Here is a 23,009-nt window from a genome sequence, read left to right as displayed (position 1 = left end):
CTAATATGTACACTTTGTACACTTTTGGAACTATTATGTACACTTTTGGTACTAATATGTACACTTTTGGAACTAATATGTACACTTTTGGAACTATTATGTACACTTTTGGTACTAATATGTACACTTTTGGAACTAATATGTACACTTTTGGAACTAATATGTACACTTTTGGTACTAATATGTACCTTTGAGGGACTAATATGTACACTTTAGGTACAAAAGTGTACCTTTTGAAAAGGTACCGGCACAGTGACAGCTTTTGTACCTTTTTTTCTGAGAGTGTGTGTGTGCGTGTGAGAGTGTGCGTGCGTGTGTATGTGTGTGTGCGTGTGTGTGTGTGTGTGTGTGTGCGGTCAGGGTTTTGTAGCCCACCCATGTGGCAGTGTGGCTTTTTTTCACCAAATCCGCACCATCTGACTGCCAGCGTTTCACCTCTGAACTGATTTATTGCATGGACTATGAAGTTTTACTGATCTGAGAGATTTCCCTCTTTCATTCTCTCTAGCCGCTGGTGCAGGTGTGTGTGTGTGTGTGTGTGTGTGTGTGTGTTGGATGTGAAGTTGTGTCCTGGCATGCCTACAAAGGCTCTGATGTTGAAATGGAGCTGGAATTTTTGTTCTTGAACGCGTCTCTTTGTGACCCGCTCTAAGAAACACCCCGGATCCATAAAGCGGGGGATGTTTTTCCAAATGCGTCTGCTTTCGTTTGCTTCCGGGTGTGTTCAGAATATTAATAATTGTTTTGGGTCAAAAGCATAACTGAAATGTTGTCATGTAGAAAACCACACATGCAGGCGAATCTCATGACCATATTTCACCATGAAATCAAAAGTTAAAAAAAGAAAGAAACAAGAAATTTTATATTTGACATAAAAACTTTAAGTCCATTTTACAAACATAGTTTTTTTTATAGTGATATTTTCTTGACAATTAAACACATACAGTAGTTCTCTATTTGTTGCCTAATTGTTATTCCCTAATGCAAAAAAACGTTTTAAAATCTTACAAAATACTTTAATATGTAAATAAAATCATTCTGTCCGAATTTTATTTATTCATTTATTTATTTAAATGTTGTTAAAAAACACACACAAATTTGGCACAACAAATATTACTGTGATGTACATTTACAAATCAGGCTTTTATTGATTGATTGATTGATTGATTGATTGATTCATGCCTTTAAAATCCTTTAAATTATTTAATACAGTAATGAAAATCATTCTGTCTAGGCTTACTTTGTTTATTTGTTTATAAAACATAAATACTATTGAAATATTTAAAAAATAATAATACTCTGTGTATACATTTTAGGCTTTTATTTATTTATTTATGCCTTTAAAATCCTAGAAATTATTCAATACAGTAATGAAAATCATGATATATATATATATATATATATATATATATATATATATATATACAGTATATATATGTATTATGCCTTTATTTAAAGCTTTATTTATTCCCCGTTTGTCTGATTTTGGGGTAAAATATGACCTGGACTGTAGACAGTTTTTGATAAATACACCCGTACACACTATCATCCTTTGTCTTTGTCATGGTTGGTGTGTTCCTGGTAAACTGCTATTGTCCGCAGACACACACACACAAACACAGACTCTCAGTCTCCAGTGTGTGTCCCCTCAGGCCATGAGAAGAGGAAGAGAGAATCAGCCTCTATTTGTGTTACTTATTATTAAATATTACTTATTTGTGTTTATTTATTTTATTTGTCTATTTATATATTTGTTTATTTATCATTATTACTATATTTTATTAAGTTCTTTATCTTTGACTTTTTGTTATGTTTTATTTATTTGTTTATTTATTTGTCTTATTTACTAATGTCATTATTTTCTTTATATTTTTATCTATATTTATTTATTTTTGTTTACTTATTTTTGTCGTTCTTATTTATTCGTTTATCTATTTATTTATTTTACTTATTTATTTGTCTTTTTATTTTCATTATTTTAATTTGTTCATTTATATTTCTTTCTTTATAAATAATTTGCTTATTTATTTGTCTTTCTTATGTCAATATTTTTTGCTTATATTTATTTGTTTATTTAATTTAATTTGTGTCTTTCTATTTGTCATTATTTTATTTGTTTATTTATATTTATTTGTCTATTATTATTATTTTTATTTTTATTTCTATTTGTCATTATTTTATTTGTTTATTTATATTTATTTGTCTATTATTATTTTATTTTTTTTATTTTTATTATTTTTTTTTTAATATTTTATTTTGTTTGCGTTTGCGAACGGTTGGTTGTGTGTGAGCGGCTCTCGTTGGTGTCGTCCGCGGGATGGGCTGTTTTCCACCAGTGTGTTTTGGAAATGAAACTGGAAGCCTGTAGCTGTTACTCCCGATCCCGACTGCTTCACTTTCATCCGTTGGATCTGCTTTCAGCCGCAGAATGGAAAAAGAAAAGACTCAGAGGCACGAGACTGATTCTGCAGGAACGATTACACACACAGTTCCCACTGAAACCCGTGTGGTTGTTGCCGTTGGCAGTGTGTGTGTCAGCGCTGTTACTCCAGGAGTGTTTCGTCAAACCGAAACATCTCGAGTCTGTGGTGGACACTGACATCTGACAGAAAGAGCGCTAGGCTTCTCATGGTCAAATCCACACACTTATCACATTTCTCATTTCACATGCATTTCAAGGAATAGTTCACAGAAACATTACAAATATTATATGTATTTGTAATATTATATATACTGTATATACACTGTGTATATAATAACAATATCTTCCCTTCCCCCCATCATTTTGGCCTTTCCTTTCCTTTCCTTTCCTTTCCTTTCCTTTCCTTTCCTTTCCTTTCCTTTCTTCCCTTCTTTCCTTTCCTTTCCTTTCCTTTCCTTTCCTTTCCTTTCCTTTCCTTTCCTTTCCTTTACTTTCCTTTCCTTTCCTTTCCTTTCTTTCCTCCTTTCCTTTCTTCCCTTCTTTCCTTACTTCCCTTCTTTCCTTTCTTCCCTTCTTTCCTTTCCTTTCCTTTCCTTTCCTTTCCTTCTTTCCTCCTTTCCTTCTTTCCTTACTTCCCTTCTTTCCTTTCTTCCCTTCTTTCCTTTCCTTTCCTTTCCTTTCCTTTCCTTTCCTTTCCTTTCCTTTCCTTTCCTTTCCTTTCCTTTCCTTTCCTTTCCTTTCCCCCATAATTTTGACCTTTTCTCTCCTCTCCTCTCATTTCCTTTCCTTTCCTTTCCTTTCCTTTCCTTTCCTTTCCTTTCCTTTCCTTTCCTTTCCTTTCCTTTCCCCCATAATTTTGACCTTTTCTCTCCTCTCCTCTCCTCTCATTTCCTTTCCTTTCCTTTCCTTTCCTTTCCTTTCCTTTCCTTTCCTTTCCTTTCCTTTCCTTTCCTTTCCTTTCCTTTCCTTTCCTCTCCTCTCCTCTCCTTTCCTTTTCTTTTCTTTTCTTTTCTTTCCTTTCCTTTCTTTCCTCCTTTCCTTTCTTCCCTTCTTTCCTTTCTTTCCTCCTTTCCTTTCTTCCCTTCTTTCCTTTCCTCTCTATGTATGTCTTATTTAATACTTATTCTTTATTTCTTTATTATTTTGTCTATATGTGTCTTTTTGTCTATTGATTTACTTATTTCTTTATTTGTCTTTATTTTGTCTATTTAATTGTATTTATTTATCTTTATTTTATTTGTCTTTTCATTACTTATGAAGTCATTTATTAATTTTTTTGATGTTTATTAATCTTTATTTTATGGGTCTTTTATACTGCTAGACTTGATTTTTGACCGAAACACAAAAGCGGAAGTTTATCAGAATGTTCCCGCTCATGTCCTGAGCCGCCGGTTTCATTGCGTGGGAAATAACGGGAATAACGATCAGCAGAATGATTGTTTTCTGCTCCGCTGAAGAAAGGAAATCATACGGGTTTGGACTGACATGATGCAGAGTAATGATGACTGATGACAGATATGCAACTGTTCCTTTAAGATCTGCCAAAAAGTTACATAGGCTTTTAATTTTTAAGAGTGAGTCCATGAGTCATATGTCTAAGAGTGATTTATCCATAAGTTGCTCATGTTTTACAGTAAATATCTTTGTTATTGCTGATTGTTTTGAAGGCTGACCTAGAATGACCCCATGATAAATCTCGAATGTATTTCTGCACAGTAAAGGACGCTAGAGAAGCTCTTTGAAGAGGTTGAGATACAGATGTCAGAAGGAAATGAGTAAAGGAGGAACGCGTCATGGCCTGGTCCTTTCATATGTCTGAGATTTTTATAGATAATAATCATGAAGTCTTTTTGGCCTATCCTTGTGTCTGTAGGAAAGAAGGATAAAGATTTGAAAAGACTTCATCCTCAGCTGGGAATCTTGTCTATGATCATGCATTTCCTCGATGATACTCCTTAAACGTCTCGCTAGGAAGCATATGTGATGTCTATTAAAGCAATTAGGAAAATATAAATGATAAAAGCCAGCACGATGTTTTAAGAAAAGATATTTTACAGGCCATCCAGTTTAGTAAACACTACCAGTCAAAAGTTTGGGGTTGGTTTTTGAAAGAAGTTTTTGAAAGAAATCAAAAATACAGTAGAAACTGAAATATTGTGAATTATTATTACAATTTAAAAGAACTGTTTTCTATGTGAATATATAGTAATTTATGTCCTGTAATTTATATCCTGTGATCAAAGCTGAATTTCCAGCATCATTATTTAAACCATGCATTATGCAGTACTTAAGGTTTTTTTTTACTAGTCAAACTAAGACATTTTTACCTTCAGTTTGGTGCTCATTTGACCAGAATTACCAGATTTGACTTTTCTGACCTGATTTAAGACTGTTTAAACCATGCATTATGCAGTTCTTAAGGGTTTTTTTACTAGTCAAAGACATTTTTACCTTCAGTTTGGTGCTCATTTGACCAGAATTACCAGATTTGACTTTTCTGACCTGATTTAAGACTGTTTAAACCATGCATTATGCAGTTCTTAAGGGTTTTTTTACTAGTCAAAGACATTTTTACCTTCAGTTTGGTGCTCATTTGACCAGAATTACCAGATTTGACGTTTCTGACCTGATTTAAGACTGTTTAAACCATGCATTATGCAGTTCTTAAGGGTTTTTTTACTAGTCAAAGACATTTTTACCTTCAGTTTGGTGCTCATTTGACCAGAATTACCAGATTTGACTTTTCTGACCTGATTTAAGACTGTTTAAACCATGCATTATGCAGTACTTAAGGTTTTTTTTTACTAGTCAAACTAAGACATTTTTACCTTCAGTTTGGTGCTCATTTGACCAGAATTACCAGATTTGACTTTTCTGACCTGATTTAAGACTGTTTAAACCATGCATTATGCAGTTCTTAAGGGTTTTTTTACTAGTCAAAGACATTTTTACCTTCAGTTTGGTGCTCATTTGACCAGAATTACCAGATTTGACTTTTCTGACCTGATTTAAGACTGTTTAAACCATGCATTATGCAGTACTTAAGGGTTTTTTTACTAGTCAAAGACATTTTTACCTTCAGTTTGGTGCTCATTTGACCAGAATTACCAGATTTGACTTTTCTGACCTGATTTAAGACTGTTTAAACCATGCATTATGCAGTTCTTAAGGGTTTTTTTACTAGTCAAAGACATTTTTACCTTCAGTTTGGTGCTCATTTGACCAGAATTACCAGATTTGACTTTTCTGACCTTATTTAAGACTGTTTAAACCATGCATTATGCAGTTCTTAAGGGTTTTTTACTAGTCAAAGACATTTTTACCTTTAGTTTGGTGCTCATTTTACCAGAATTACCAGATTTGACTTTTCTGACCTGATTTAAGACTGTTTAAACCATGCATTATGCAGTTCTTAAGGGTTTTTTTACTAGTCAAAGACATTTTTACCTTCAGTTTGGTGCTCATTTGACCAGAATGACCAGATTTGACGTTTCTGACCTGATTTAATACCGTTTAAACCATGTATTATGCAGTTCTTAAGGTTTTTTTTTACCAATCATGACATTTTTACCTTCAGTTTGGTGCTCATATTACCAGAATGACCAGATTTGACGTTTCTGACCTGATTTAAGACTGTTTAAACCATGCATTATGCAGTTCTTAAGGGTTTTTTTTACCAATCATGACATTTTTACCTTCAGTTTGGTGCTCATTTGACCAGAATTACCAGATTTGACGTTTCTGACCTGATTTAAGACTGTTTATTTTGACGGCAGCCCCGTTAAATTACCGCTTTCCCAATCACTCGGAGAGGGGGGGTGGGGAAAGAGGGCTGAAAAACATCAAGCGTCTGGATCCAGTGGTATAGTTGGAGGGAGGCAGGCCTGTGTTTATGTGTTTGTAGCCGGAGAGGCCGATGGTTCCGGGCTCGAGCATGACTCAAGACGCTTCACCCTCTTCTGTAATTATGTCAAAAATACACTTTAAAGCGGAATGATGTGGAGCTGTGGGTGCGGAGGGGATTTTCATCATGATGACTTTCCCCTTCGCCTCTGATGGGGTTTCGGAACGCCGGCCAGAACGGCCCGTGACACAAATGAAGATGGAGCGATCCTTTTATTTTTTCCTCACACTGACTCTTATTCCTGTGCGTTTCTCTGTCCTCGTCTGCTGGCGCCGGGTCTCCTGTTTTCGAGCGAGGTGGCACCAGGCTGTGAAAATGTAAGCCCTGTTGAAGCTGGTGTGTGTCCAGTGCGACTGCAGCTGTCTGTGGGTCTGTGTCACATGCTTTAAAGATGAAGAAAAAAGAAGCTTTTTAATCCAAATAACTGGCAGTAGCTTCAGTGGGAAATACAACCTCTCATATATTGCCATGGGGACTCATACACTCATAAACATTGCTAAAATGTGTTTATATCTTCTGTCGTGAGACTAATACATGAGTGTTGTGTGCTGACACACTAGAAAATGACAGACTTCTGGTGCAGCCAGACTTTTTTTCTACTTTGGCTTTAAAAAGCTTTAAAACACTCACATTTTAGCTAATCATTTATACGAGTTTCCTTGAAAAGAAAATGTCAGTGGCGCTTGACTGGCCCATCATTGATTTTGGGGTGATGACATTGCTCTGCTGTTTCTGGGATGTGTAACGTTACTTTTCAGCTGTGTTCAGGCGTTCTGGGTCGTTCCTAGGGTGATAATAGTGTCTAATGTGTTCATGTGTGGTTGCTAGGGTGTTCTAAGTGATTTTGAAGCGTTGTTGTGCAATTTGGTTATTGCTGTGGTCTACTGGATGGTTGTTGGGGTGTTACTAGGGTGTTGTAAGTGCTTAATGTGTAACTATGTGGTTGCTGTGCTATACTGGGTGGTTGCTGGGGTGTTGCTAGGGCATTCAGAGTGCTTAGTGTGGTACTATGTGGTTGCTGTGCTATACTGGGTGGTTACTGGGGTGTTGCTAGGGCGTTCAGAATGCTTAGTGTGGTACTATGTGGTTTCTGGGGTGTTCTGGGTGTTTGCTGGTGTGTTGCTAGGGGCTTCTGAGTGTTTCATGTGTTACTGTGTGGTTGTTGGGTTGTTGCTATGGTATTCTGAGTGTTCAATGTGTTATTATGTGGTTTCTATGGTGTTTTGGGTGGTTGCTGGGATGTTGCTATGGAATTCTGAGTGTTTAATGTGTTATATGGTTTCTATGGTGTTCTGGGTGGTTGCTGGGGTGTTGCTAGGGTGTTCAGAGTGCTTGATGCGTCACTTTGCTGTTGCTATGGTGTTCTGGGTCATTGTTGGGGTGTTGCTAGGGTTTTCGAGTGTTTTATGTGTTTTTTTATGGTTGCTAGGATGTTCTGGGTGGTTGCTGCTGCTGGGGTGTTGCTAGGGCGTTCTGGGTGTTTAATGTGTTACTGTGTGGTTGAGATGGTGTCTGGCTGGTTGCTGGGGTGTTGCTAGGGTGTTCTGAGTGTCTTATGTGTTACTGTGTGGTAACGATGGTGTCTGGCTGGTTGCTGGGGTGTTGCTAGGGTGTTCTGAGTGTCTTATGTGTTACTGTGTGGTAACGATGGTGTCTGGCTGGTTGCTGGGGTGTTGCTAGGGTGTTCTGAGTGTCTTTTGTGTAACTGTGTGGTTATGATGGTGTCTGGCTGGTTGCTGGGGTGTTGCTAGGGTGTTCTGAGTGTCTTATGTGTTACTGTGTGGTAACGATGGTGTCTGGCTGGTTGCTGGGGTGTTGCTAGGGTGTTCTGGTTATTTTATGTCTTACTGTGTGGTCACGATGGTGTCTGGCTGGTTGCTGGGGTGTTGCTAGGGTGTTCTGGTTGTTTTATGTCTTACTGTGTGGTCACGATGGTGTCTGGCTGGTTGCTGGGGTGTTGCTAGGGTGTTCTGGTTGTTTTATGTCTTACTGTGTGGTCACGATGGTGTCTGGCCGGTTGCTGGGGTGTTCTGAGTGTCTTATGTGTTACTGTGTGGTTACGATGGTGTCTGGCTGGTTGCTGGGGTGTTGCTAGGGTGTTCTGAGTGTCTTATGTGTTACTGTGTGGTTATGATGGTGTCTGGCTGGTTGCTGGGGTCTTGCCAGGGTGTTCTGAGTGTCTTATGTGTTACTGTTTGGTAACGATGGTGTTTGGCTGGTTGCTGGGGTGTTGCTAGGGTGTTCTGGTTATTTTATGTCTTACTGTGTGGTCACGATGGTGTCTGGCTGGTTGCTGGGGTGTTGCTAGGGTGTTCTGGTTGTTTTATGTCTTACTGTGTGGTCACGATGGTGTCTGGCTGGTTGCTGGGGTGTTGCTAGGGTGTTCTGGTTGTTTTATGTCTTACTGTGTGGTCACGATGGTGTCTGGCCGGTTGCTGGGGTGTTCTGAGTGTCTTATGTGTTACTGTGTGGTTACGATGGTGTCTGGCTGGTTGCTGGGGTGTTGCTAGGGTGTTCTGAGTGTCTTATGTGTTACTGTGTGGTTATGATGGTGTCTGGCTGGTTGCTGGGGTCTTGCCAGGGTGTTCTGAGTGTCTTATGTGTTACTGTTTGGTAACGATGGTGTTTGGCTGGTTGCTGGGGAGTTGCTAGGGTGTTCTGGTTGTTTTATGTCTTACTGTGTGGTCACGATGGTGTCTGGCCGGTTGCTGGGGTGTTGCTAGGGTGTTCTGAGTGTGATACTGTGTGGTTGAGATGGTGCTCTGGGTGGAGCACAAACTCAATCACATCATCACTATTGAACAGCACTGATCATGTTTGCTAATGCAGTCTCCGTCTGTTCTTTATTCTAGAGCTGCTGTAAAGCCAAAACAATCTGTTACTTTAATTTCCTAATATCACTGTAAAGCTGCTTTGAAACAATCTATATTGTTAAAAGAGATATATATGAAGATGACTTGACTTGACTTGACTTGACTTCTGTTTTTGTCGCTCAGACACACACTTCGGTCCTCCTGAATAATGTTCTGGAATGTTACAGGAGAGTCAAACACCTGACCCTCGTTGAGTGAAGGTTTCTGTGTAAACTGGACGCCCTCGCTGTGAGATAGAGACAGGTGCGACTGTATCACTGACTCTGTGTGAGATTGTTACAGTATAGGAAGAATGAATCGTGCGCTGCTGTTTTTCTTCCCCTGTTGTCTGTTGGGATAAAGGGATTTTGTGGCAGAGATAGACTTCAGACTTCAAAGCGTGGCGACAGCATTCCTCAGGCTAACAGTGTTTACACTGGGAGAGCATTCCTGACGCTCAATTCTCCATGCCCATCTGGAAGAATCCCATCTGTGTGTCTCTCTCCCTCAACAAGTCCACTCATAACATCTGATATCTCCTCCGTTACATCCAAGAACACACAAGGGTGTTTACAGCAGAACTATGTTTTACACGGGATACAATAGGCCTCAAAAAGTATACAGTCAAACCAAAAATGATTCAACATTTTCACAGTTCATTCACTATAGTTTAGAAAATGGTAATACAATATGAGCAGAACTCAGTTGATATTTGACTGGTTTTGTCCATCTTCTGTTAGACTGTCTCACACATGAATGATGTTGAATATCTGTCAGCTGTTAAATTTAACTACACAATTAGATAATACCAGTTTAGCTCAACCAATCACCAAGCAATGCTTCATTGTGTTCAGTCTGTGTGTAAAAAGAGCATTAGCAATTAAAGAAAACACACTTCAGCAAAACATGATCAGCTCAAAGTGTAGGAATCATTTTTGGTCCCAAATTTTCACAGTTTTCTTACTGGTAGTCACTGTATGAAGAATATTTGGGTATAATATGCCACAGTTTACTTTATTTTGCTCTCCTCACTGTGTTAATTAAATCTGTGTGTCTGAATAATTTTAGGTTTGACTATCTCACACTTAATGATGAATTAATGATGCTTTCTTTCATATTTTAATGCAAACGCAACATTTTGTTCCGTGACAGAAAAGTATAGTTAGTCCTGAGAAAAGATCCTGCTATTGTGCATCTAACGCAATGAAACGGACGTTTTAACTTTAATAAAGTGTACACATATTGTAGTTTATTGGAGAGCTTCGTTTCTATTCTGTTCTGAACACCATCAAATCTATAGGATTTATTGTGGAGTGAGGGGAATTAAAATACATATTTATAGTGTTAATAATGTTTGTAAATGATTTGTTTTATTTACCAGTATTTTTAATTATTTCCTAATGAACGTATCTGTGCTTTTTCTGTCTCAGCAATGCGATTTTGTCCAGGTGTGGGACTTATTTTACGGTAAATACAGTAATCAAAAATGACTTGGTAAAGTAACAGTCCCTCTCCTCAACAAGTATCATGAGTTAAGGAATCATATCACACAACATTTGTCTGGAAAACATGCCGAGGTCAGTGATTTGAACAATGAATATGAGTCGTAGTAATAGTGATGCTAGTAACACCAATAGTAACCAGAAGCTCAAGTTGGATTGCTGCTATTTCAGAACTTTTTTTAACTTGTATTTTTTCCATGTGGGCTAAAAGGCTGAGTTTACCAGGACATGCTGTTAACGGTCCGGTTGTTTAACGTCAGTAATTGATTGGCCGTCAGGGGTCAGGTGGTTGCCATGGAGTCTGTTTGTGTGAGCGAGTCGTGTTTACACTCCAAAATAAAACAACAATAAAGCATCCGGGCCTTGATGTGGCCGTTTGGATGGTGTGTGTGTGTGTACGGACCGAGTTTATGATCTTCTCTCGCTCCGAGTGTGTGATTATGGGCCTTCAGTCCTGAGAGAGATCTGCTGTTACTCCCACACACTCGAGAAAGACGTCAGTAGTGACAGGCCTTATTTTTAGCTCACACACACACACACACACACACACACACACACACACACACACACACACACACACACACACTCATGATAGACATTTAGTTGGTAGTTCAGTTCTCATATTTTTATACTGTTTTATATTATCTTTATTTTCTGATATATTCATATCTGATTTGTTTTTTGGATGTCAGTGTGAACAGTAAAAATCATCTGCAAATATCATGCAGTTTTGACAAATCTATTTAATATTCATTATAACGGCATGCGTAATTTAGCCTAATTTAGCGTAATTTTGTTAAGATGGAGGGCACACATACTACATATACATATATATATATATATATATTACACACACTATATATATACACACACACTATATATAATTTAATGTAGTTTTATTATATATATATATATATATATATATAAAACTAGATTAAATTATATATATATAGTAGATTACTTATATAGTAGAAAATTGTAGTTGGTTAGTGATTCCAAATTAGGCTACATGACAACAATATTAGTTAGTAATCTGACTACTTTGATTGCAAGTGTGTGTGTGTGCGTGTGTGTGTGTGTGTGCGCACCCCCTCTGCTGGACGATTTGTGTGTGTGACAGTATTGAACTTTAACAGTGTGTTTTCACACACTCATTTGCCATTGTGTCATGATTGATCTGGCATGTTCTCTGTGTGTAATGACTCCAGCTCTGTTCAAACCCCAGTGGTTTTAAGATGTCTCACACACACACACACACACACACACACACACACACCTGATCTCATCTGAGGATTGTGGGTCATTTTTGATCCTGTTAAAGCTACTAAAGCAATAATCTTTTGTGTTACAGTGATTCACCACAGGCCTTTACGCCAAAACGTTATAACACAGAAGATGGAGCATCCCACAGAATGATGAACTGGAATTTGATGTTATTTATTTTTCTAGATCACACGAGGTCCCCAGATAACACTAATCCAGTGCGAATAGGGCTTTTGATTAACTTTTTTGATCCACTTCAAATGTTGACTACTGTATATGTGACCCTGGATCACGTCACCAGTCTCGAGTCGCACGGGTTTATCTGTGGCAATAGCCAACAATACATTGTATGGGTCAAAATTATCCATTTTTCTTTTATACCAAAAATCATTAGGATATTAAGTAAAGATCATGTTCCATGAAGATATTTAGTAAATTTCCTACTGTAAATATATAAAACATGTATTTGTGTGAGTGAATGCAGCACAATCGCCAACATAAATGAACAACTTTAAAAGAGATTTTCTCAATGTTTGGATTTATTTGCACCCTCAGATTCCAGATTTACAATAGTTGTATCTCTGACAAATATTGTCCTATCCTAACAAACCAAACATCAATGGAAAGCTTATTTATTCAGCAGATGATATATAAATCTCAATTTCTGAAAATTGACCCATGTTTTATGGTCCAGGGTCACATATTATAATATGTGATAGAGAGCCGTGTTTCTCCCGATCGTGATCCACTGCATCTGTAATTCTCCGGCTCATTCAGCGTGCTTCTTTCATGAGAGGAATCCTGTGTATTTCTGCAGGTGAAGTTACCCGGATTGCATTTTGCGCCGTCTCCTCCTCTTCTCTTCTTGGAAACCGCCACAATACCTTCTAATCCCTTTCATTGAGTCAGCAGACAGCCCGACTCTGGCTCTCATTATGGTGGGCTCATTATGGTGTGGGTTTCCATGCCTCTCAATGCGCTGTAATCTGAGCCCGCTCCTGTTTTGACAGTCCTGTAGTTCTAATACCCTCGCCAACCATTTTTCCAGACTTCGTCCTGTTCTCTGTAGGGTCACCGGTCAGTTTTTGAGTGACAGAACGGAGAGGAAAACGCTGCTAAATGCAAAAAACAGAATGCAACTAACCATGTAATTGTGCATGCGCAGCAAAATAAATAGACTTTATTACAAAGATGGCCTAAATTCATCTGTCAATCGGTTGATCTAGTCAAATTCCACAATGACCACAAGGACAGATGTGTGACGTCCTCTTCCTCGCTGTTTACAAACGCTGTGAGGATTCGATAGAAAGCGCTTGTTTAGTCATTCCATGTTATTTGTCCACGTCCTTCAGACGCTATTACTCTTAAAAAAAATTGTTGTCTCTGTAAGATTGTCCACTTCACATCATCCTCTTGGTTTTGATCTACTACACTAAAGTTCAGAAGTTTCAAGAATTAGAAGAATGATTTCTGAAGGACAAGTCTGGAGTAATGATGCTGAAAATCCAGCTGGAATAAATGACATTTTACGATATATTCACATAAAAAAATTAAAAAAACTATTGAAATCGTAATTTCACAATATTACAGTTTTTTTTTTCTGTATTTATGATCAAATCAAATAAATGCAGCATTGGTGAGCAGACTTCTTTCAAAAACATAATCTTTTAGCCGATTTAAAAACAGACCAACAGTATTGCAGACATTATGTGTTAGATGTATCTGTCCATCATTTGCAAGTCTCCTTTATTTCTCTGCGCTTTATACAACAGTGATAACAGGAAAATAATGATTCAGTGATGCAAACAGAGTTCAGTTCTGCTGTAAATCATAATTCAATTGAAATCAGTTCAGTGTTGATTCAGTCATGTTCAATAACTGTGTAAAGTTCATCAGTTATGCACAATTATTCATCTCTACATTCATCTCGTCCAGCTCAGTTCAGTCCTCTGACAGTGTCAGTGCATTATTATATTGCAGAATATTACGTAAAGGAAGGAAGAATATCAGGAAAGGAAGAACTAAAAGAAATCAATACTTTTATTCTGCAAGGATGCATTCAATTGATGAAAAGTTACAGTAAAGACATTTAAAATGTTATAAATGATTCGGTTACACTTTATTTTAAGGTGTCATTGTTACAGTGTAATTATATATTTAATTACTGAGTAATATTAAGCAACTATATGTACTTACTATAGGGTTAGGGTAGGATTAGGGTTTGGTTGAGGGTTAGTTGCATGTAATTATGCATAATTTACTACGGTAAGTACATGTAACATATGTAACAAGGACACTATAAAATATATGAATATACGGATATGAATTGTATAAATGTGATCATGTGTTATGTGTATGCCAGGTTAAAGAGGGTCTGGATTTAAACTGCCCTGGTCTTTAGGGCATTGTCTGTCCTAAAATATGTATAGCCAATATTTGACTACTTCTCGTACGCTGTGATTAGCACTCATCAAACCGGCTGTCATTTCCCTGTGTTTCACACAATACGACTGTAGATGTTTGACTTTCTCTATAATTCATATAGCAGACGTCCATCTGCAAAAAGCTCTCTCTCTGTCTCTCTCTCTCTCTCTCTCTCTCTCTCTCTCTCTCTCTCTCTCTCTCTCTCTCTCTCTCTCTCTCTCTCTCCTCTCTCTCTCTCTCTCTCTCTCTCTCTCTCCTCTCTCTCTCTCTCCTCTCTCTCTCTCTCTCTCTCTCTCTCTCTCTCTCTCTCTCTCTCTCTCTCTCTCTCTCTCTCTGAGCCCTTGAACAGATGTTCTTCATGGTTTATATTGTAAACACTACACCGGAAGTCTATGTATTCTCTGCATCTATGTATAAATGCATCGATACCCAAACAAGTGTACAAAACAAAGCACCACAAGTTTAAGTTTTCCATTAATATATCCTTAGATGCTGGCATTGCAAATAAAATAAAAGATTGGATGGATGGTTAGATGGATAGAGGATAGAAGATAGATAAAACAATAGATATATAGAACGATGGATGGATGGATAGTTAGGTAGATAGATGGATAGAACAATAGATATATAGAAGGATGGATGGATTGATAGATGATAGAATATAGATAGAATAATAGATATATAGAACAATGTATAAATGGGTAGTTAGATGAATAGTTTGATAGTTAGATTGATAGAAGATAGGTAGAAAAATATGGATGGATGGATGGATATATGGATGGATGGATGGATGGATGGATGATATATGGATGGACGAATGGATGGATATATGGATGGATGGATGGATATATGGATGGATGGATGGATATATGGATGGATGGATGGATATATGGACGGATGGATGGATATATGGATGGATGGATATATGGATGGATGGATATATGGACGAATGGATGGATATATGGATGGATGGATGGCTATATGGATGGATGGATGGATGGATGGATATATGGATGATGGATGGATATATGGATGGATGGATGGATATATGGATGGATAGATGGATGGATATATGGATGGATGGATGGATATATGGATGATGGATGGATATATGGATGATGGATGGATATATCCATGATGGATGGATGGATATATGGATGGATATATGGATGGATGGATATATGGATATATGAGAGATAATAAAGTATACTACTTTAATATATAGTAAAGTGTAATTTATTCCTGTGATCAAAGCTGAATTTTCAGCATCATTACTCCAGTCTTCAGTGTCACATGATCCTTCAGAAATCACTCTAATATGATGATTTGATGATCAAAATACATTCATTGTTATCAATGTTGAAAACAGTTATGTAAAAAGAAAATCTTGGATTATTTGATGAATAGAAAGTTCAAAAGAACAGCATTTATCCGAAATAGAAAGCAAAAGTTTGGGGTCAGTAAGAATGGTTTTTTTAAGGTGAGGGGAAGAAATATGGATGGATGGATGGATGGATGGATGGACGGACGGATGGATGGATGGATGGATGGATGGAGAGATAGAAAGAGTAACAGAATGATGTAAAGTGACTGGTGCGCTCGAGCTCGACTGGCACAACATGAACAAACTGCGTAACTGGCAGAGGAAGAAAAGAGAAAATAACTTTCTCACCACAGCAACTCTTTATTATCTCTCCTCCCCTGAGTTTGTTTTCAAGGCCGTTCGATCTGTGAGTATTTTTAGACGTCTGACTGTGGTCGAGATGACACTGGAATGTCTTTATATGCCACTACAAAGCCGTAGAGAAGAGACGTCTCATCCCAACCCAGTTTGCGGTTTAGACAGTCGCTACGGGCGGCTCGCACTATTGTCAATAATCTGTTTATGAGTGCCTCCGTTTTTCAAAAAGCCAAATGAAGATGTGTCTTTTGGGGTCAGAACCGATGTTGTTTTTAGACTTCTGCCCCTTTGTGAGATAAAAATACCTAGCGGAGATGATAGACTGTGTTGGACGGTCTCTTGATGGTAAACAGAGCTGGCGTTCGCTGGCCAGAGATAATGATTAGCTTTACGCGAGACGCTAAACGGCTCCAGAAGCTCACGCTGGTCAGGAGGATTGATGACAACTCCTTTACAGAGGATTCGTGAGAGGAGGATTGTGGGATTGCAGAGGCTAACGACTGGATCCAGACATTATTTAACAGTTTTCCTCTTTTTCTTTTTGTTGCAAGGTCACACATCCTCCTCTAGTTTATATATCTTTCAAAAGTGCCATGCAGAATAAAAGTATCAATTTCTTTGTGTATATTTATGGGAAATGAATTTGTTAACTTTAGGCGCTCAGACGTAAAGTTTGCATATTTACAGACGTACACTGCCGTTCAAAAGTTTGGGATTGGTACGATTTTTAATATTTTGTCTCTTCTGCTCACTAAGGCTGCATTTATTTGATTAAAAATACACAAAAAAACTGTAATATTGTGAAATATTATTATTAATGTTTTCTACTTTAATATATTTTAAAATGTAATTTATTCCTGTGATTAAAGCTGAATTTTCAGCATCATTACTCCAGTCTTCAGTGTCACATGATCCTTCAGAAATCACTCTAATATGATGATTTGATGCTCAAAAAACATTCATTGTTATCAATGTTGAAAACTGTTCAAAAAAATCTAGGATTCTTTGATGAATAGAAAGTTCAAAAGAACAGCATTTATCTGAAGCTTTTGCAACATTAAACACTCCCGTTCAAAAGTTTGGGGTCAGTAGAATTTTTTTTTAAGAGGGGAGAAATAAAAGAAATCAATACTTTTATTCATCAAGGATGCATCAATTAATTGATAAAGACATTCTTATAATGTTACAAAATATTCTATTTCAAATAAATGAAATAGAACTTTCTATTCATCAAAGAATCCTGAAAAAAACAACATTGATAATAATAATGAATGTATTTTGAGCATCAAATCATCATATTAGAATGATTTCTGAAGGATCATGTGACACTGAAGACTGGAGTAATGATGCTGAACATTCAGCTTTGATCACAGGAATAAATTACACTTTACAATAGATTAAAATAAAAAACAGTCATTTTAACTTCTCATAATATTTAACAATATTTCTGTTTTTCAAATAAATGTAGCCTTGGTGAGCAGAAGAGACTTGAAAACAGGAAAAATCCTCCCGATCCCAAGCTTTTGAACGGCAGTGTAATGTATATGATGACTTTATTGATTGACAAACACACCGCTCTTCAATTTACAGACACGCCCACTGAGCGGCTGACCTCTGACCTTTAGGACGGCATTACGCATGACTCTTCTGCTCCAGTGTTCGTGTACTGTAGGGTTCCTGTCATTTCCACGCTTCTCCTCCACTCCTCTGTTTTTCTCACTCTTTCCATCGTCTCTGGCTTTGATTGACACACACCAGCCCTTCTGCACAGATGACATCATGACTCTGCTGATGTGCCAGGTGCTGATGTCACGCTCCTGCCGGCTGGCTCGGTTTCACGTTGGGATTTCCGCTCGGTTGAGTGGGATGAAGGGGACTCTGGGTGAAAAGGGTCCCACGGGAATCTTCCCACTGCTGGAGGTTTATTCGGGGAGGGGTCGCAGTGCATCCGTGTTTATGTCCCAATTTGCATACTTTCACAACACACTGGTTTCATGTTTTCTGAGTTTGTAGTAAGACAGTACGCCACATCATAACATTGCACCTGGATAATACAGATCTCATATTCTCATACTAGAAAAGGATGTAAGCATTAGCAATTTACATATAAACGTCCGCCTTTTTCAACTTAAAAGACTTATAATCCCCGTTGTCAATAATTGTATCCCTTAAAACTCTTCTTTGATCACCGAAATGACATATTTAAACGTTTTTTTTCCTTGAAAAAATATTTCCTCATGCCTTAAAATATCTTGAATGTAACTCGACACCCTTGCCTCATTTAGCATTCGTAGTTCTATGAATATGCAAATGAGCCCCGCCTCCACTCACTCACTCAGAGATCCACTGGTTGACGATCACACGTTGATCTGATTGGTTACAAGGTAGTTTGTGACGTCAGAAACACCAGCGATTTCAAAGCGTGTTTTTGAGACTGTCTTTGGTTCACTGCAGTTTTAAGGAGGAAATACTCAGCAATGCTGTCGACTTATGAACTTACACATGATTTGTCTTAAAGCATATACATAAAAGCTTATAAAGCATATAAAACATAAACAATATTAAACGCTTGATTTTCACCACAGGGGGACTTTAAATAAATCTCAATTCTACAATTGTGCAGATACAGTGAATAAGCTGAATCACCTAATTAATATTCATGAGCTATGCTGATGAGTTTTATAATGCGAGCGCCTGCCACTTTAAAAATGTTTCAACATTCTCTCTCTGTCATCAATGTGCCTTTTGGTCTTCATTGATAAGGAAACTATTAGTCAAATGCGCGCCCACATGCTAGGAAGAGGAAGTTGCCTCTTCAACATCAAAGAGCCGCTGCAAACTGAACTTACTTCATTCGTTCATTCATTGCTGTATTCAGATATAAGAAGACTGACTTCATTTGAATCCATTAGTTTATCAGGGGATAGTCACATGGAGCAGATTGCACATCATCAGCTACTTATACTTAAATAATTGGACATTAAATGTGTCTATGCATTTGGCAGATGCTTTTATCCATTGCATTCAAGGTTTACATTTTTTATCAGTGCTTGCATTCCCTGGGAATCGAACCCGTGACCTTGGCATTACTAGTGCCATGATCTACAGTTTAAAGCAGTGCAATGAGGAAAATAGTATTCGGTAAAAGTCTAAATAAATGAGTTTAAATGAGAAGTGTTGTGTGTGGAATCACTGACATTCAGAAATACATTTCTAAGAGGATGCCGAGATAACAGTAGGTAATCCGAGGAGTCGGATTCTGACAGAACTGAAATCTCCATTGGGATTTACTGAATGAATGTTGTGGTCTATCTCAGTCACATATGACCGTCTCTGTTTCTCTACAGTCTCACCCGTTGTCTCTGTGTAACACCAGTGAAGATGAGCGTCAGGAACCCGACTTCATCAGCATCGTCAAACTCGAGAGTCCCGAGAGCAATGTGCCGCAGTGCCAACCTCTGCTGGATAAAGTAAGACTGATGGGAAAACACACTCAGACACACATGTATGAGCACTTGCTTGTAGTTCGTTCAGGTTTTTCCAGGATTCTTGAACCAGAAAGCATCATAATGTTTTTTTTCCACTTTTCTCAGATCACTTTCTCTCCTCTCTTGCCCTTGAATTTAAATAGGCTGTTTAAACTCTGTACATGTAAATGAGCTCTGTTGTGATTGGCTGTGTAACCGTTTTTATTTTAGTCAACAAATAGCAACACTGATGTTAATGAGCTTATGGTTTAGGGATGCACGATATATCAGCCACCCTATCGGTATCGGCCGATATATGTTCATTTTCAATGTTCCCAATGAGAAAATGTGGCCGATATATTAAAGCTGATAAATAATGCATTATTTCCTCCAGCTGAGACTCTTCAGATGTGCACTGTTCAACATGATGGTTTTTAATTGCTTGAAATATGATTGAAATCACTTCAAAAAGGAAAATACGGTGCAAAGCAAGTCTGTCATATCGGCTTGATTATAAAATTATAATGAGAACATCATTATAATTGTGTGCTTGAGACATGGATTTTAATGTGAGACTTTTGTTTTTGTAACGAGGCTCTCAAAAATTACATAAAAATGTGGATTTAGATTTTAGGGCTGTCAAACGATTAATCGCGATTAATCGCATCCAAAATAAAAGTTTGTGTTTACATAATATATGTGTGTGTATGGAGTATAATTATTTTCTATATATAAATACACACACATGCATGTATATATTTAAGAAATATTTGCATGTATATACTGTGTATATATATTTATATTATATATAATTTATATTATATATAAATATTTTATATATAAATAACACATTTTTCTTAAATATATATGCATGTGTGTGTATTTATATATAGAAAATAATTATACTCCATACACACACATATATTATGTAAAAACAAACTTTTATTTTGGATGCGATTAATCGCGATTAATCGTTTGACAGCCCTATTAGATTTATCAGCCAATATATCGGTTATCGGCTTTCAAATATAAAGAATTATCGGTTATCGGTGCATCCCTATTATGGTTGTGATGTTATAATTCTACAAGATGTTTTTGCAACTTAGTAGAGCTTTGCAATTAATCGTTAAAAGATCACGATCTCGATTTAAACACCCATGTGATCTTATTCCTTATTCGTCTGTCTATTAATCCTTTGATGAGTACGATCACAGCGAATATTCAGATCTGTGTTCTGATCCAGCTTCACAAACTGTCTTTGCAACCACACCGAATCATCATTTCTGGTACATTCATTCAAATTATCACAGAAGTACCAAAATAGAGTAAATCACCTTTTGAAAGCAACTTGACACTTCAAATAAAGATTGTATCAATTGTGTTGTTACACCAGTAGGTGGCGACAAGTGACTGTTAAAAAAAAATGTATTTGTCATTGAATCATTCATTCAAGAGATTCGTTCCAAAAGCTGATTCATCCAGTAATGAAACAAGTGAAGTCTTTATGAGTGAGTTATTGAATCCTTCACTCAAGAGATTTGTTCAAAAACGCTGATTCATCCAGTAATGAAACAAGTGAAGTCTTTATGAGTGAGTCATTGAATCATTTACTCAAGTGATTCGTTCCAAAAGCTGATTCATCCAGTAATGAAACAAGTGAAGTCTTTATGAGTGAGTCATTGAATCATTTACTCAAGTGATTCGTTCCAAAAGCTGATTCATCCAGTAATGAAACAAGTGAAGTCTTTATGAGTGAGTCATTGAATCATTCATTCAAGAGATTCGTTCCAAAAGCTGATTCATCCAGTAATGAAACAAGTGAAGTCTTTATGTGTGAGTCATTGAATCATTCATTCAAGAGATTTGTTCAAAAACGCTGATTCATCCAGTAATGAAACAAGTGAAGTCTTTATGAGTGAGTCATTGAATCATTCATTCAAGAGATTTGTTCAAAAACGCTGATTCATCCAGTAATGAAACAAGTGAAGTCTTTTTGAGTGAGTTATTGAATCATTCACTCAAGAGATTCGTTCAAAAACGCTGATTCATCCAGTAATGAAACAAGTGAAGTCTTTATGAGTGAGTCATTGAATCATTCACTCATGAGATTCGTGCAAAAAAACGCTGATTCATCCAGTAATGAAACAAGTGAAGTCTTTTTGAGTGAGTCATTGAATCATTCACTCAAGAGATTCGTTCAAAAACGCTGATTCATCCAGTAATGAAACAAGTGAAGTCTTTATGAGTGAGTCATTGAATCATTCATTCAAGAGATTCGCTCAAAAACGCTGATTCATCCAGTAATGAAACAAGTGAAGTCTTTATGAGTGAGTCATTGAATCATTCACTCAAGAGATTCGTTCAAAAACGCTGATTCATCCACTAATGAAACAAGTGAAGTCTTTCTGAGTGAGTCATTGAATCATTCACTCAAGAGATTCGTTCAAAAACGCTGATTCATCCACTAATGAAACAAGTGAAGTATTTTTGAGTGAGTCATTGAATCATTCACTCAACCCTTTTTTTAAGTAATGAATTCAAATGAATCAAATGCAAGCAATTACTATTTTGTCAGAAGCTCTAGTAAAGAACATGTTATTTTGTTTAGTTGTCTATTTAGAATCGTGGGAGATTCGTGATCTCTATTTAAAACTAAAAATGGTGATTCTCACCTAGTTATGAAACTGTAAGCACTTTGTTTTTGCATAAGTATTTCTAACTTTACACCTGCTGATGTTTGCGCACTTGTATAGGTACGTGGTCTGAATGGAGCTTTGTGTTGTGAATTTGTGAGTATGTGAAACGGGACAGAGGGTTCCCATCATCCTCGCCCTGGTTCTCGTTCCCTGTGCCAGGCAGATTGTTGGCATCCACAGGGACTCATGCACTCGCGGCACAGACGTTGTTTATGGAGCTAATATTAGCTGGACATCTTCACAGCGGGCCTGGGATGAAAAGAGTGAGTTCATCATCAGTCTGTGAAAGAAGGGAAGGTGCAGGACACATCAGCAGGAGGGACGGGGTTTGGGACGTCTCCTTGGGACTCTGGCGCTGGACGTGAGAGGCGTCAGATGAGACAAAACCTCTGTTCCAATCTCACAGTTGAAGAATCAACTCTCTTTCAATTCATGAGTGTGAAGTTCAGTTGGCCAGAACATCCAGAAAGTGGAATTTATCAATACTACCATTCAAGAGAAAAAACTATCTATCTATCTATCTATCTATCTATCTATCTATCTATATCGTTCTATCTATCTATCTATCTATCTCGTTCTATCTATCTATCTATCTATCTATCTATCTATCTATCTATCTATCTCGTTCTATCTATCTATCTATCTATCTATCTATCTATCTATCTATCTTGTTCTATCTATCTCGTTCTATCTATCTATCTATCTTGTTCTATCTATCTATCTATCTTGTTCTATCTATCTCGTTCTATCTATCTATCTATCTATCTATCTATCTATCTATCTATCTATCTCGTTCTA

General features: G+C 37.2%; 1 protein-coding gene across 2 annotated transcripts in view; it reads left to right on the top strand.

Moving 5' to 3' along the window:
* Positions 1 to 23,009, top strand: part of rnf43 (ring finger protein 43) — a 155,617-nt gene that overhangs the window by 77,987 nt on the left and 54,621 nt on the right. For both annotated transcript variants that reach the window (XM_079871846.1, XM_079871847.1), the window contains one exon: positions 19,396 to 19,518. In XM_079871846.1, the coding sequence (XP_079727972.1) occupies positions 19,396 to 19,518 (123 nt within the window). The remainder of the gene's footprint in view (positions 1 to 19,395; positions 19,519 to 23,009) is intronic.

Source organism: Squalius cephalus, assembly GCF_949319135.1.
Source record: "Squalius cephalus genome assembly, chromosome: 5".
Taxonomy (NCBI): domain Eukaryota; kingdom Metazoa; phylum Chordata; class Actinopteri; order Cypriniformes; family Leuciscidae; genus Squalius; species Squalius cephalus.
Note: the sequence above shows the minus strand (reverse complement) of the source record. Positions and strands in the feature narration are given on the sequence as shown.